An 18,078-nucleotide genomic window follows, 5' to 3' on the forward strand; every position below is an offset into this window, starting at 1 on the left:
GTGGATGTGAATTCCAGCTCATGTTTAGCATATAGCCTCTCTAGAGCTCCAGGTTTCTCATAGCTGAAAACTGAAAATAACTATCTCTAAATTTAAACTTATACCAAATAGCTCAATGTCTGGTTCATGATAGGTACAATACAGTTAGTACTTATTACTCTGAGAAGTAAAGGTTAATATGGGTTGGGGAAAAAAATTGCTTAAAGGAGCCTGATCTGATCTGATCCTAAGTACAGGGGAGGTTTTGGGGAAGTCAAAACAAGGTAGAAAATTCAATGGTTGTGTGGGGGGAGGAGGGGCAGGGCAGTGGGGATGAGAGGAATGAGAGGACTAGGTAGTAAACTAGAGCTAGCTAGGGAGGGCTCTAAATGCCAGGCTAATCTTCCTGAACATTTTTTAAAATTATCACATAATTTTTAAGTTACCTGTCTATTCTACTCTTTAGTAACTACAGAAAAACTCTGTTAATATTTAAGACGCCACTGCATGCAGGTGATCAGGGCTAGGATAATAGTAATGACAGAGAAAGAAAATAACAATTAGCTGAGATCTTTTGAAGAATCTCAGGATTTTGTAAGCTGAATATAAGGGAAGGAGGCGTCAAAGCCGATTCTGAGTAAGAGGAAGAATATGAAGACAATCAGGATGCAAAAGACAGAATACTTTAACACCATGATGAACAAAAAGATATATCCACCAAGATGTTATCCAGTGTTGACTGCCAGGGAGGTGGTAAAACAGAATAAGACCTAATACAAGGTCTCTGGATTTGTTAAGTAGGATAAAAGTGAACTTTATAAATACCTTTAAAAGTTGGAGGGGTGGGTTGTTTAATATTTTTTACAAATATTAAATTATAAGTGCTTAAGGAGAGTAGGCAGGGTACAGGCTAGGAAAGAAGAAATCTGGGTCATTTGTTATTCTGCAGTTAAAGGAAAAATAGGAAGGCAGATGAATATGCAGGGTCAAATGAATAACACCAGAAGCAAAAAGAACAGTATGTAGAAAATAAGCAGGATACAATTAATAACTATGATAATTCCTGGTTTTGCCATTTGTTAGAGCTAGTGAGAAAATGTAGGTTTGGATTTACTCCAGGATGAAGTTTAGAGGAAAATGTGATTAGATGTAAAAGATTTCTATCTCTAGGGGTTCAAAAATGTGGGTAGTAAACAGAAAAACTAACCATAACTCCTCTAGCCATCATTTTTTTTTTTGAAGGCAAACAGAAAACACAATACACTCTTAGATTTCAAAGGATCACTGCAGTTTCTCATATTCCTATGAGAGTTACACCAAACTTAACAAATAATTCAATATGTAATTTTGACATGGCACAAGGCACAAGTCTAATGGCCTGTGCCAGGAAATGTGCTTTCCCTATGATCCCATTTAAGAGTTAAGAGTGTACCTTCATCTCTAAGTTGATTTATGTTTCTGCACTTGAAGCCAGGTAATATAGAACTCTGCAGAGATTGTGCTCTACTACATTCTGTGAATGAAAATATATGCTACAATGCCAGATATTCAGTTACTACCCTAATTTATATTTTCAGTTGACAATAAACTCATAGTTTTGCTTATCTTAAAACTTTTTATAGTCACTCTACTATTAAAAAAGAGAGAGAGTTAGTTCTGGAAAGGGAGGAGGAGGAACTGGCAATGTCTGCCAGCAAAGTCAGAGCTCACAGAATTCAGTGCTATTTGTTCCTGTTCTTGCCTCTTTCTCTCCTCATGCCCAGAATGTTGATTGGGGTGGGGAAAGAGTACTCACGGTGCCAGGCAATGGAACATTCAAGGCTGCAAACTTCACTACCCCGATTTTTTAATCCCCTGGGTGAAGAGCCCACAACTGCCTTAACTTTATCATCCCACTCCTGTCTGAATGCATAGCAATATAGCAAGGCTAAGCAACTGGCTTGCCCTAAGAAACTGTCAATGTTTTCTAAATATCTTCTTTGTGCTTTTGCTGCTCTCAATCAACATCATGAGTTCATGAGAGGAAAGAAGTCCGAATTTTATTCACAACCTTCTTCTAATATTGTTGAGGTAAATATACTGGAGAAGCATCTAATCAATGGCATAAATTGGCAACAGCATAAATGAATAAAAATCAACACAATGCAAAACACATATAAAAGGATGGGTAGGATGCAAGTAGTCTCAGAGTGAGACTGAGGTTGTTCAGATCAGGATTTCCAAAGTCTAAGGTTAAGTCCTGCTTTTAAAAGGAGGGAAGAATAAGCATGGAAGTAGGGAGAGAGTATGGAGGATAAGAAAGCAAAACAATGAAAAGAAACTGATTAAGAATAAGCAAGTTGTGTGAGAAACAGAAAACAGATATGCTGGTTGGAACACAAAGTTCACATTAGGAGAATAATCAGAAATAAGACTTGAGATGTGGGGCTGAACTGGCAGAACCTTTTAAGGCTGAGTAGGCATGACTGCCAGATTTGATACGCTCTCCCTCCCACCATGTATTTTAAGAGAATGCTTCACTTTCCCTCCAACAGAGTTAACTAAATTGAGAAATTCCACTGACCTGTTTCCTTATTTACATTATTTGTCTATCTCTACCTACTCATTGTCAAGTTCAACAACTGAAAACTGTCTTTGAAGCACAAAGAAACTCATGTGAGTTAAATAATAAAGTGAAGTTTATCATCTTTAAAAAATAAAATAAAGCAAACAGCCTTGAGGTAACAATAAGTCTTTAGTGTGCATGTTCACCATCAGACTAAAGGAATGAAGTTCTAAAGCACCAAATAACTAGTCTAACAGGCTTTTGGTGTCCTATCATAAACAAAGTGACCTGAGGGAAAAAACAAGGCTAAATTAAAACTTGACCTCAAGTTGTTTGCCGCCTATCTATGAAAACAGAGATACATGTAGAGGACCCTAAAAGTAAAAAATATATACAGGTGCTAACATAGGACAGTGCTGGAAGATTACAGAAGGAGGAAGGGTTATCTAGTTGGAATGATCAGGGAAAAGTTCAAAAAACAGGACATCAAATAAGGAAACAACAACAATGACAACAAAAACATGGTATTTTATATGAAAAATTAAAATAAGTTATCTGGGACTAGGTGAAGAAGAGGGTGGGGAGTTATTATTTAATAGATACCAAGTTCAATTTTGGAAGAAAAAAGGAGTTCTAGACATGGATGTTGGTGATGGTTGCACAACAATGTGAATGTTCTTAATGCCACTATAAATAAATTTAAATTTTTTTTAAAAAGAAAGTATTTAAATATTTCAAAAACCTTTCTAATTCCATGAAATGCCATATAACACTCAAACAGATGTTACTTAATGATTCAGATTACTTAGATAAACATACCTGGGGTAAAAATTATGAAAGAAATCAAGGACTAAGTAAAAATGAATTGGTCTGTAAGTATCTGAATATAATTTGAGGATTTGCTCTGGCTCAAGAAAGATACAGTAGTTTCAATAAAACCTCAGTTAATAGTATAAAGAATGTAAGGGAAAATGTAGCAGGAATTAGTCAAAAGTCTAAATAAAAAATATTTTTGAAGGAGTAATATGCAAAACTGTCAGGAAGCAATCTCTCACTGGTATACCTCCCAAAAGTTCAATACTGACTTGTGCTTCTTGTGACAAACTATTCTTTCTATGACACCCTTTCCTTGCTTCTCTGCTCATTTCCCTCCAATGCCTCACAGCTGCCTCAGACTCTTTCTCATTCTCTCCTTTCTTTCACTCAACAAATTCATCCTGGCTAACCTTATTCATAAACTGCCATCTACATGCTAAGGATATACAAATCATGTTATGGAACTTTCTCCCAAGTTTCAGTCTTCTGTGGAGCTAAGCAGGCCCTCAAAAATGTCAAACTGGCTGGGAGTGTAGCTCAGTGGTAGAGCCCATGCATAGCCTGTATTGAGGCCCTGCATTAAATCCCTAACAACTCATCACACAAATGAATGAATATTAGATTTACTGAAGTAGTAACTTTACTTTCTTGAAACAAAGAATTCTATTTAACAATCAATTCAAAAGTCATGTGTCTAAGTTTTATTTTTTTTTTAAATTTTAGTTGTTGATGGACCTTTATTTTATTCATTTATTTAGATGTGTGCTGATCTCTACAACTGAGTCACAACTCCAGCCCTTAAAGTTTAAATACTGTCTCTTTATTTTAATAAAATTAATTTACTTGTTGCAAATTATTAAAAATAACCAGTGACATCCAAATAAATGTAGCAAAAGGAACTATTTTAAGATTTATCTACAAATGTTCTAAGACCTGCTCAGACAAGACAAGACAGAGGATTCATTCATTAATTCAACAAACAGTATTAGATTCTAACAGGATTCAAAGTAACTCTGAGAAACTCTGTAAGCAGGGTCAACAGTGCTACATCACCCAAATGAGCCACTCAATGTGACTTGTAAAAGTCTAATTAATTTAAAAATTTTTTAATTATTGATCTTTATTTTATTTATTTACATTTATTTATATTTGACAGGGCTGGGGCTCAGTGGTAGATCGCACGCCTCACATGTGTTGACCCCTGGGTTCAAACCTCAGCACCACATTAAAAAAATAAACAATATAGAGGTATTGTGTCCAACTACAACTAAAAAAATAAATATTTAAAAAATAAATAAATAAATTGAAGATTCTGAGTACTTTAAAGATATGTTAGAGAGCAAAGATAAGGGATGCAAGTAGGATAATAGATATTAATCATACAACAGGCTTTAGCTATTTAAGTAACTCCTAAAACCCTGGACACTTAGTAAATTGCACTTAGAGAATTGAGTTTTATAGATAGAGAAGTCTAGCCCATACTCTGGCATCAGCATCTCAATTCAGCTTTGCATTTCCCATTTGACAGAGAATCTCATTTAATCTTAATAAGCCTGACATGTGTTGTTATCCCCATTTTGTTTATAAGAAAATGTATGCTCTTTATGACACTCAAGAACTTTCAGATTCTTGAAGGTTTGTATACAAACTCTTTGAGGGTTAGTTATCTTGTAGCACTATGCTGCCTTTGAGATGGTTTCAGTGAATTGCTATTCTCTGTATATTAATTTTTTAAAAATTTAATATCCTGTATTTACATCATTCATTAATTCAACAAACAGTATGCTCCAAGGAATGCACTAAGGCAATAGTTGAATTAATTGCCTAAATGCAGGACACTTCAAATATTAATGAAGTTAAGTTTGCATTCTTGTTTTTTCAGCGAATGGCCTCATTTGCAGAACAAATTTTGCCCAAGCTTCTGAAGCTACGCAAATGCTTCTCTCATGCTTTCAAATGTCCACTTACCCTTTTTGCCCAAATGAAAAGAATATGGCATCTCACTCAGAATGTTCAAAATTCAGCATGCTGTCTCCCCACAAAACCAGACCCTCCCCTTCACTTCTTGATTTCTGTTATAGCATCATTATTCTGTAAGCTCTATAGGCTGAAAACCTCAGAAGCATCTTTTATGTGTGTCTTTGGTGGTAAACGTGACTTCAGAAGAACAAACCCTCAACTTAATTACACAGTAAAAGGAAAAAATAAAATGCAAATGACTGGATCAAAGGATTGGGGCAGCATTAAGTTAACACCACAAAAGGCATAAAGTTAGGTATAAATAAAAATCAACAGTGTTTTTATCATTAAAACCAAAATACTATAAAGTATTCGTTTTCTCATGTAGAGTAGAACTTGAAACCTATCTGATCACCTTCTAAGCAACAGGTACTATCGTAGTTGTCACTACACTTCAGTTTGGTACTATAAAACCTTCAGACTGAGTATTATCGAGTCTCAAGACAGATTAAGTTACATGCTCATAGGTAAAATGCTCATGTTCAAAGTGAGAAGTTTAGGTGGGCACAGTGGCATATGCCTGTAATTCCAGCAACTCGGGAGGCTGAGGCAGGAGGATGGGGAGTTCAAAGCCAGCCTCAGCAATTTCGTGAGGCCCTAAGCAACTCACTGAGATCCTGTCTCTAAGGAAAATATTAAAAAGGGCTGAGGATGTGGCTCAGTGGTTAAGCATCCCTGGGTTCAATCTCTGGTACCAAAAGAAAAAAAAATCAGAAGTTTATAAGCACCAAGTAGAGATTCAAATCTGGAACTGTCTCATTCCAAAGTCTATGCTATTTTGACTAAACTCAATGCTTACTGTCACAGAAAATTAGAAGGGTATTTTATTAAATGCTTTATATGAAATATAATGAAGTACTCTAGAAAAAAAGAAAAACCCATAAATTCTTCTATTAATAATATATTAATAAAATTCAAAATAGTAAGGCCCCTAATCATCCTACTCACAATGAGACATCAAGGAAAAACCATTAATACTCTTAAATAATTTCTAGACAATATTTCTTTTTTCAAAGATACAGATATTTCTTCCACATACAACTTTTCATATAATCCACAGGCAAAAAGAAGCAATAATCACTATTTGACCAGTATTCTTTACAATGATTTTTATCCAAAGAAACATGCTCATATAATTTAAAGGATTGAACCCAACTCTAGCTATTAGTTCATACTCATCCATTAGAAATATAGAGACTTCAATCAGTTCCTCTAAGTAACAACAGAAGCTTTTAGACTTCAAAAATAATCATGATAGTGACAGTAATCACTACAGTAGAAGAAAGCAACCCTAAGCAGTCCTATGGACTGAAATTACTATTTCATTAAAACTATTACTTGTCAGACATTAATTCAAATTCAAATTATTTTTGAGGCATTACAGTTCTATAATTTCCCATAAAATTCAAATATTCAACTTAATTGTATATAAATTCAGCATAACACCCAAAGTCAATAGAGGGAAATTGACCTTAATTCATTCTTTTTTCAGCCACTTTTAATCTAACAATATACTTATAAAAAATAAATTAGTCACAGCTGGATGTGGAGGCACACGCCTGTAATCACAGCTACTCAGGAAGCTGAGGCAGGAGGATCATGGGTCCAAGGCCAGCCTTGGCAGCTTGGTGAGAAACTATCTTAAAATAAAAAACAAAAAAGCTGGGGATATAGCTAAGTGGTAGAACACCCAGGTTCAATCTTCAGTACTGTCAAAAAAAAAAAAAAAAAAAAAAAAGTTAGTGGGATTCGGTTGCACATGCCAATAGCCCATAGTCCAGTTACTCAGGAGGCTGAAGAATCATTTGAGCCTAGGAGTTTCAGTCTGGGCAACATTTCAACATTCTGTCTTAAAAAAAGTTAATACATGTAACAAACACAGAATAATCCCTGATACACAAAAAGAAATGAATAAATGTTAACTGAAATTATTATAGGTGCTTCATTTAAATATACTCAGTTATAATCCATCTTTATATGACAATCTTCTCCACACATAAAATCTGTCCTTTCAAAATACAAGTCCCTTACAAAAAGCCAGATTACATTAAATTATGTTGCAGTTTTTAAATAACAATTATATATGCAGTACAAAGTCCTTCATTCATCACACTCAAACTTCACATTCTTCAAGATGGGTATTTCATAAATTAAAAAAAAAATTTACAGCTTTGTCTTTCTTTTTTTTATATATATACTGGGAATTGAACTCCGGGGCACCTAATCACTGAGCCACATCCCCAGTCCTTTCTTTGTATTTAGAATTAGGGTCTTGCTGAGTTACTGAGGCTGGCTTTGAACTCATGATCCTCCTGCCTCAGCCTTCTGAGCTGCCAAGATTACAGGTGTGTATCACCATGCCTGGCTAACTTTATTGCTTTAAGATACAATTTATACAACATAAAATTCAATCACGATAAGTGCACAACCTACTGAGTTAACAAATGTATAATGTTGTGTACCATCACACCAACCTATTTTAAGAACTTTTCTATCACCCCAAATATTTCCCTCAAGACTGTTTCTCCTACACTGGCTTCAGGCAACCACTGTTTGGGTATCTCTATAGATCTGTCTTTTCCAAACATTTCATATAAAAGCAACATAATAGGTAATCTTTTGTGCCTAGCCTCTGTCACTTAGCATGTTTTAAACATTCATCTTTGTTGTAGTATATATCAATAATCTGTTCCTTTTTACTACAAAGTAGTATTCCATTCTATAGATATGTCATGTTTTATTTATTAAAACACCACCTGATAAACATTTAATTATCTAGTTTTTTACCATGATGAATAATGCTAACAGACATTTACAAACATTTATTTGTATATTCACTTTTTAAGAAATGGCTAAAAAAAAAAAAAAAAAAAAAGAAAAGAAATGGCCAAAATGTTTTCCACAATGGCTGTACCATTAACATTTCCAAGAGCAGTGTATAAAGGTTCTAGTTTCTCCACAACACCAATAGTAGGTATTACAGGTCTTTTAAATTATAGTCATTCTACTGGGTATGTGACAATACATCACTGTGGTTTAATGTGCATTTTCCTAATGACTAATGATGTTGAACATCTTTTCATATGTTTACTGGCCATTCATATTATCTTCTATGGTGAAACATCCACTTTGACCATTTTAAACTCCTTTTCTCTTTATAGCGGAAATAGTAGGATTTTAAACTATATTCTAGATTAGAGATCTTTATCATGTTTATAACATGCAAAATTTTCTCAATATGTGCTTTGTCTTTTACTTTCTTAAGTATCCTCTGAAGTGTCAAAAGTTTGAAAATATTTTGATAAAGTTCAGTTAATCAGTTTTTTCTTTTTGGCTCATGCTTTTAGTGTCGTATTTAAGAACTCAGCTGAACCCAAGGTCACAAAGATTTATCTTCTATTAGTTTTTATCATCTAGCAGTTTTATAATTTCCCAATTAAGTCCATGATCTATTTTTTTAGTATTTATTGTTTTAGTTGTAATTGGACACAATACCTTTATTCTATCTTTATTTTTATGTGGTGCTGAGGATCGAACCCAGGGCCTCGCATTTGCGAGGCAAGCGCTCTAGCCCTGAGCCACAATCCCAGCCTCCATGATCTATTTTGAGATAACTTTTGGTATGATGTAAAGTAGAAACAACATGTCTAAATACATTTTTTTAAACATATGGATATCCAACTCTCCCAGAACCACTTGTTGAGAAGACTATCCTTTCCCCATTGAACTGTTCAGGCACTTTCAAAAATGAACTGATGATAAATGTCAGGCATTTTATGGATTTTCAGTTTGTTCCACTGATCTACATGTTTATTAACCTTAGGCCAATCACACTGTCTTGATTACTGCAGCATTATAGTCAGTTTTAAAATAGGGTAGGACAAGTCTCCTATTTTTTTTTAATTCAACTATTCTGGGTCCTTATTTCCTTATCAATTTCAGGAGGGATCAACAATTTCTACAAAAAAAGTCCGATTAAGATTTTGTTGAATCTACAGATAAAGATTGTAAGAACTACCATCAACATTCGATGAACATATATTATCTCTTCATTTATTAAATCTTTAGTTTCCAAGTAATGATTTGTAGTTTGCCATATTAAAAAATTGGTACTTTTCTTATTAAATTTACTCCTAAGTATTTCCAATCTTTTGGTTCTATTGTAAAATTTTTTTACTATTATATGAAGATTTCATATCACTATTTTGTTTATTTTTGACTCAGTTTGTAGAAAAACTGGAAGATATTAGTCCAGAACATCCAAATCACTTCCCCCAACTAAATCTACATAACTACTTGTCTCTGAATTCATGTTCTTTTCTTCCCCTCTGTTAAAACTGAGGAAATGGTGCCCTTCCCATCAAAGGACTCTGTGGAATCTGGATCCTGACCATTCTTGCTTTCTCAAGGTCTGCTTCCTTCCTTCTTTATCAATTCTAACTAAAATCATGCTGCAATATTCCTTATTCTCACAAAGTAAAAAAATTTCTTTTATACCCTCATTCACCTCCAGTTTCTGCTCTATATCTATTTTCTTTCATAAGCAAACTTCTTTTTTTTAATATTTATTTTTTAGTTCTCGGCGGACACAACATCTTTGTATGTGGTGCTGAGGATCGAACCCGGGCCGCACGCATGCCAGTCGAGCGCGCTACCACTTGAGCCACATCCCCAGCCCATAAGCAAACTTCTTTAACAAGCTGTCTACACATCACATCTCTAGTTCTTCTGCCATCATTTTATCTCTCAAGTCACTTAAATCTGGTATCCAGTTCATGAAACTGATTTATTACAGTTATCAATGACCTCTAGGTTGTCAAGTCCCATGGCCACATTTTTCTGCCCATATCTTCTCAACCAAACTCAATACAGTTGACTGACCCCTCCTTTAAAACACTTGTTTCATTTGGTATCCATGATATGATTTACATTAGGCATCCCCCCCACTGTCCTCCAACGATTCCTGTTATCCTTAGTCTCCCTTCCCAGAGGAGGCCTTCCCGTTTCCCAGCTTAGAAATGTTCAGTGTTCTCCATGGCTCCATTTGTAGACAAATCCTTTCTTTTTTTTAAATAGTCTTTTTTTATTTTATCTACTGCCATTGCTTACACAATCACCAGTGTACAGACAATCCTCAAATTGATATCTCCAAGCCATATATCTCCTTGAGACTTGTAGATCCTCCATGGCGAAGGCCTACTTGACAATCTCATAAGCATATTCTAAATTTAAAATGAACAAAGGGAAATTCTTGAACTCACCATTATCCATCCACCAAAATAAAACTTAAAACCTCCAAATATCTATTCCTTTCCTAAACATTACAAAATGGCAACTTGCAATAACATCCTTGAGTTCTTCTCCCTTAAGTTCTATATGCAATCCATCTCCATGCCTTACTATTTCTGTCACCTCAAGTAATCTTAAATATATCCACTCTTCTCCATCCAACTGCCAACTGCCACCACACTAAAATTAAGTCACTTCTAGCTTACCTGCACAGATTATTGCACATCTGCTTGTTTCTACTTGCCCCAGCATTCCTGGTTTACACAGCAGTTAGAGTGATCTTTTTAAAAATATAATCCAACAATGCTACTTCCCTGAATAAAAACTCTTATACAATCCCATTCAAATCCAAACTCCATGCAGTATGCAGTCCATATCATTCTCCCTTCATATCCTAATGCTTTAGCTTTTCATTTCCTTAAACATATTAAGTTCTTCACAGTTTCAGCCCTTTCACATATTTTCTCTACACTAAAAACGTCTCTCTCCCACTCCCCTCCCTGTCCATGCTTCATCTGAGAGGTCTTCCCTTGCATACAAGTAGGTCCCCACTGCCTCCTTACCCAATGATTTTCTATTATTGTACAGTTTTTCCTTTTTAACATTAGCACAGTCATAATCCATGAAGGGAGTAAAGACATTTCTCAAAACTACATATATACTCTGAATATAAATAGTGATCGCAAAAACTGATTTAAGAAAGATCTATCTTCAGCATTTCACAGGTCCAGTTGTTCTATCTTAATACTAATGTAGAGACAAATGAGACAAGCTTGACTAGGCTGGAGGAGGTCGACAACCTCAAATAATATGCAAAATTTTGTGCAATTACGTTTTATAAGCAATATCCAGTATGTGCACCACACTCTCGAAGGAATCAACAACCCAAAAGTTATAGTCTAATAAATTCTAGCTGTAATATTTAACAATTTAGAACTCAATTTCAACATATAGCCCATTTTTAAACAAAACAGATGTATTATTTTTAAAACCCAAAGTTCTGTAATTTACCAAACCTCAATCAAATACATGTGGTGTATGATTTAACTTCCATGAAACAAATGAGGTAAAGGCAGAAGAGATGAATGAAAAGATGCATCTGTCCCAGGAAAAGCTATAGAAAATGAAACCTATCTGAAGAAAAGTATCAGAAATGCCAAATTCTATCACCTATTTCAAATTCTTTCACCTATTTCAAATCTTTCCAGCTAGACACCTTGAAGAATTATACACCATGAGTTTAGGACCCTTCCCTCAGTTTCCTCTTATAATTACTACAAAATTTTAGGCTTAAGACTTTCCTCTTTAAATCCTTCAAAGAAATGTGAAGAAGCCAAATGAAGTGTTAAAATAATGAATCAACTAATTACAAATCTGTGCCACTTTCTTAGGGTGTGTCTGAAAAGAGTAACCACCCCTACACGATGACATTCATTTGAGTCAGAAATCACAATAATCCAACCCAATCATTTCATGTGCTAAAACTAAACTCAAGACATTATGTGATTTGTTCAAGGTCCACAAAGCTAGATAAAGCCAGGACTCCCATGTTTATTTAGTGTTTCTTACCAACTTCTTATGCTCTTTTGTAGCTTTGTCAAAATGCTCAGCATAATTTCCCCCAAATACTAAAACTCTAACTCTGGGATATTGAGGGATGAGGGGAGGACATATGAACTAAAACTATCATGATATAAAGCTAAACGGAGAGAAATTTAAAAGTAAAAATGACAGTGCATAAAGACATTAATTGTGACTTCTTTCTCAAACAGCATTTTTCAGCCGTACACAGGAAAATGTCTGATTAAGATAATTTTATTTTTTAAGTTTGTTACAATTATTTTAGTGATTTGGGAATTACAAATTTAAAAAACCCACTACTTCAAAGTAACACATCTGACATTTTTAATAAGTTTATAACTTTCAATGCATAAATGAAACTGTGCTTCCTTATTTTTAGACCTAACACTAATGAACAGAACTTATAACCAACTTGAACAAGTTTCAGGAAAGACAAAATGGTTATATTTTGTTTTTGTTGCCTTCACCCATTAAATTTATACACAAAATTCAAATGTTACCAAGATATTGCTCAACACAAATGATCTAAAGAGTTTCAGCTTCATTAATAGAGTACACTGCTTACAAACTTCAATAAAGAACAGTTAGTACTAGAACCTTTTATCAAGCTATTAGGTATTCAAAGTCTGTATGCAGTTTTAAGATATTTCCCAAAATAGAGAATAGAGATTTTTTTTAAGTGAAAGCTAAGAAAACAGATAATATGGCAAATAATATACCTTTCCTAATCTTTAAAAAGTAAATTCGTTCTGAAAAGTTGTTTTAAAACACAACATTAAATATTTTCTTGTTCAGCGCACATTAAAATTCCTTATGATTAAATCCTATGAGCCAGATTTTTCTCCCCCTTATTCAGCTCTGTGGCATGGAGCAATTTTACAAAGTGCTAACTCCTTCATTTTGTCTATTGACATTGTCTTCAAAATCCAACCCTTTAATCCAAAATAGGTTTTTCACTGTTATTTTAAAACAAGTGTAATGAACATACCTTAAGATGTCTGACAGCTATAATATAAAATTGTGTCTCTAAATGTGTACAAGATAACAAGAATCTCCCTCTTCCTTTGAAGTTGTTGTGTTTCAAGATATTTTCATACATTAAACTCTTTACTATGCAAAAGAGGAAATTCACATATAACTCAAAACCAAATAAATCCCTACTCTTCATAAAAAGTATGGGCAAATCAAAATCTAACTGAATTTTATTCCCCACCTTGACCCCGAATCACATTAACAGTGAAGGGAAGATAGAGCTAGAAGTTGACAATGAATGATGGTAAGAGAGAAATACTCACTACTTATAAACAAGTTATTTAACTTCTCTGCCTATCAAGTTTCTGGTTAATAAACCAGAATACTCACTTCATAGGGTTGGTGACAAGGATCAAATGAGTTCTAGAATGAAAATGATTTGCTTGGTAAATGGACTCTCTAGTTACCCAATAAATGCCAGCTCCTTCCTCTGTCAGCTCTGGTTCTATGTTCTTTGTTCTCTACACTCATTCCTCCAGATGACTCAGCCCTCTCTCATGATGCTTATTAACAATACTAAGAACTACTGGATCAATCAAGGCCCTGATGTGTGTGTGCATGCCCACTGTATGAGACACTGTCTAGCCCCTACCCCCAACAATTACGTGAGGAAGACAGAGGAAGACGCCCCAAATGTGAACTTCAGTGTAAGAACTAACATTCATCATAGACAAATCCCCTTTCTAACTATCTCTGTAGATTTGCACCAACACCTCAAAATGCCTGACATCAAACTCACCATTATCTCTTTTAAAAAGTCAGGCCTTCTTCTTGCCCTTTTCTAGTTGTGAGTGGTACCCAACACTGTACAATTCTTGTCCCATTCTTCTCCCACCTAAATAATGCCAGGCAACCCAGACCTATCAAGTTCATCTTCATAATCACTATTGTATCTCTATCCTCATTTTCTGTTCCACTGCTACCACCAGAATCCAGGTCAGGATTTCTCAGTGTCAGCAATACTGACATTTGGAGAAAATAATTCTTGTTGTGGGGTGCTATCCTGTGCCTTGCAGGATATTTAGTAGAATTTATGATCTATACTAACTACATGCCAGTAGTAGAACTCGGCCTTCCCCTCTACAGTTATGACAACCGAAAATGTCTCTAGACATTGCCAAATGCCCCACTTTGGCTGGGGGCAAAAAATCAATCTCTATGACCCCCTCACTCCATGTCTGAGTGCCACTGGCCCAACTCCTCATTACTTCATATCTGATACAAAATCAGCCCACACATTAGTCACTGTCCAGTTGCTTTCCTCTAACTACCATGGCACTGACAAAGGCCTCTTAAAGTACCCCTGTTCAGTCTTTTCTCTTAAATCTACTACCTTTGTTCACAATTAGTTCAAAGCTCCCCACACAGTGTTCATAATCTGGCCTAAAAATTAAACATTAGTCCCACAAGGCACTTCATATAATGACTATCCAGCAGCTCTTCAACCAGTTCCTCCTTTTCTATTATACTGCTGTTACTCTCCTTTGGTTGCCATTATCTACCATCCTTCCAGACCTCTCAAAAAGCCTCCTTCCTCACCCTCAAAAACTTTCAATAGGTCTCCAATGCCTACTAAAATACATATGAAGTCTCCTGCCTGTTTTTCAGTCTTTTGTAAAATGGCCTCTAAGTTCCATTATCCTGAAAACTTGCCTATCTACTAGTCCTTGAAAAGGACCATGGTGCACCTTTGGTCATGTTTTTTCTCTGCCTGGAAGCCCTTTTCATTCTATTCCTCTCCCTCACACCAACTTAAAGCCCACCTGAATTAAATCAAGAAACCCTTTCTGGTCATACCTCCTCCGTGTTTACTTTATGTTACATGTGACTATTTCCACAATTTACAAGATCCTCAAGAGCTTCTTATTCCTCGCTAGTCCTGCTGAGGATTCAGTATAGTATGTGAGTTGCCCCAAATAACTCTTCTTTAGAAAGCAGTGGAGAACTTTTCAGAAAAATCCCAATTCCCTTAAGAGAAATAGGGCTCATATTTTCTTTTTATCTCACATTTATGTCTTAGGTCAACTCTTAAGTAAATTTCCTTCAAAATGCCCAGATTGATATTTAGTACAGGGTTAGTATCCTTCCTTTATCTACAATGACTAGGACCAGAAATGTTCTAGATTTCATTATTTTTCAGATTTTGGAATATTTACGTATACATAATATCTTGGGGACGGGATCCAAGTCTAAAACTAAATTCATTTATTTCATATATACCATATCCACATAGCCTGAATATAGCTGTATACAATATTTTTAATAATTTTGTGCATGAAACAAAGTTTTGGGGTGTGAAATTTTCCACTTGTAGTATCATATTGGTCCTCAAAGTTTTGGATCATTTTGGATTTTTCAAATCAGATGCTTATATATTACCATATATATCAGATGTATATATTACCACAAGAGTCCTTCTTCAGGGAATTACTATAGCTTCTGATTTGTCACTGGATCCTGAATAGTAAACCTATTTAATGCTTTATAAAAAAGATGACAAATTAATTTTTGAATGTTAATAAAATTGAGCAAAACATAATTTGGATTAATTAATATAATTAATAAATATATTTATTAATGTATTAATATATAAATTAATATATTATAATAAATATATTTCAAGTAAAGGTTAATTGATGCTAATTTGTCTGTCCTAAGTAATATATTTAACATCAAGTCTTGTGCACCATTAAAAAGATGAAAAGTCAGTTTATTTCAACTCTTCCTGCCCCAAAGACATAAACCAAAATAGAACATAGGAGGTTTCTGATTTTAGTTCCTAACTGACCTGAAGGTATGTTTTGTTCCATAAAAGAGCAGAATCATTAGCGAGCATGTTCTGACCAGACCTCTTTAAGTCCTACTTCAAATCTATAAGGGGACAGTGCAGTTATTCACACTACCACCATTCTTTAGCAGGGTCAGCATACTACAAACCCTGTTTTGTTATGTTCCTGAGCTAAAAATGGTTTTCACATTTTTAAAAGTCAAAAAAAGAGAAAAGTAGAGACTATATGTAGCCAATGACAACTAAAATATTTACCATTTGTCTCTCCAAAAGCATGAATTTTGGCCTCCTACCTGTCCTTCACGGCACCTAACAAACTCAACTTTTTCTCCCCAGGTTTTAAAAAATTCAATATAAAACATACAAGATTATGCAAAATGATCAAATTTAGTTAAGGCACAGGTAATTTCTAAATCAGAAGTGTGTGGATATTTTTATATTTTACATAATTTTTATTAGAAGATAAGTGACTTTTATTCTACAAATGAATATACAGTACTCATGCTCTCAGAGGGAAAGTGCCTGACCCAAAGTCACAATTTTACTTGACAAGAGGTGAAGTCAAAGACCCAGGCCTCAAGACTACTGCAGTCCACTGCATTACACCTATGTGTCTGGCTTTCAGTTTTGGAAATCTGAAAAACTGGTTTGGATCAATGAAAGCTTAAAACGTGTTCTAGACGTGTAGTGAGACTCTTATTAGCAGCTATGAATCATTAAACAGTAACATTGATGTTCACCGCATACACTAGATAAGAACTTCTAGGAAGCCTCCTGCTTTAAAAATCGATACGGTAAAGAAGTCTTAACTTACCCTGCTTACCTCCAAGGCTACAGACTGAAGCAAGCATGCACATTCCACTTCAAGCTACTGAATACTTACCTCCCAACCTAAATCCACATATTTCAACAAATATAATCCAATGTCCACCGGAAAACACTGTCCAGTTTACATCAGCCACACGTTCAAAAGTTTTTTTTAAATCTACTTGTAAAAAATTAGCTGAAAGTTCGAATTTCTTAATTTCCTAAGAATTGTCTCCTTTTAAAAACTGCTTTTTATCTTCTTAAATCTACAAAAATCACGTTATGAGGTCGTCAGGGTTAATTCAAGAATTAAAATAACATTTCGCCTATACTGGTAACCTACCCTGCAGGAACCGAAGAGCTATGCATGTACCAGAATCTAAGATTCAAACACATTAACTACCCAAGATTCTTCATGGTAAGTGTTCTTCCAGTGCTTGGAAAACAAAGATTCAGGAGCAGTCAAGGGATGAGGGGTCAGGGCTCCTCAGACCATTACCTCCATCGCAGGAGTTTCTTCTAATTAGGAACAACCCCTCCCCCTCGGCCGCAGCGCAAGTCGCGGCCACCCGGGCACCTGCGGCCCCTGCCCGCAGCTGGAAAGCTGGGGGGAAACCTGCTCACCATCAGCCCTTCTGGAAACGGCGCCCACTCCCACTCCCGGAGGAAGGAGGTTGGAGGCCTGAGCCGCGGGGAAGCTACCCTCGGCGGCCGGCCAAACCCGGGACGCGGCGTTACCTGGAGGACCACGTCGTTGGGCAGCTGCGCGGCCCGGAACAGCTCCAGCACCCGCCCGTTGACTACCACCTTCTTGGTGCTCTCAATGTCGCAGTAGGAGAAGAGATCCGAGTAATATTTCTGCTCCGCATCGCTCAGCGTTAAGCCTTCCATCTTCGCCTCCGGCTCTCGGCCGCCCTGCCCCGCCCCGCATGCAACACCCGGTGCCCGGCCCCACGACCCCGGGCCGGCGGGTCTGCGCGTGGCTGCGCGGCCCGGCCTCCTCCTCGGTCCCCGCAGACGCCCGGAGCCTCAGCCCCGGCCTCTGGCGAGCCGGCTGCGCCCAAGCAATAGGGCCCGGAGGTCGCGAGGAGGGGGCTCGGTTGGGCTCCGCGCGCCGCCGCCTGCGAGGCCCCGCGCAGTCCCGGGCTAGGCACCGCGCGCGGCCCCGGCTCCAGCAGCCGCGAAGCGCGGAGAAGGAGGCGGGGGCCGCGGCGGCGCGAGG

At 36.3% G+C, this 18,078-nt stretch overlaps 1 protein-coding gene across 5 annotated transcripts in view; it reads right to left on the minus strand.

The window, feature by feature from the left end:
• REPS1 (RALBP1 associated Eps domain containing 1) overlaps positions 1–17,756 on the minus strand; it is an 80,927-nt gene extending 63,171 nt beyond the window's left edge. For all 5 annotated transcript variants that reach the window (XM_081294729.1, XM_081294731.1, XM_081294730.1 and 2 more), the window contains exon 1: positions 17,595–17,756. In XM_081294729.1, coding sequence (XP_081150855.1) covers positions 17,595–17,747 — 153 coding nt within the window. In that variant the 5' untranslated portion in view covers positions 17,748–17,756. The remainder of the gene's footprint in view (positions 1–17,594) is intronic.
• Positions 17,757–18,078: the final 322 nt, after the last annotated feature.

This window comes from Spermophilus citellus (assembly GCF_964194105.1).
Source record: "Spermophilus citellus genome assembly, chromosome: 5".
Classification (NCBI taxonomy): Eukaryota; Metazoa; Chordata; class Mammalia; order Rodentia; family Sciuridae; genus Spermophilus; species Spermophilus citellus.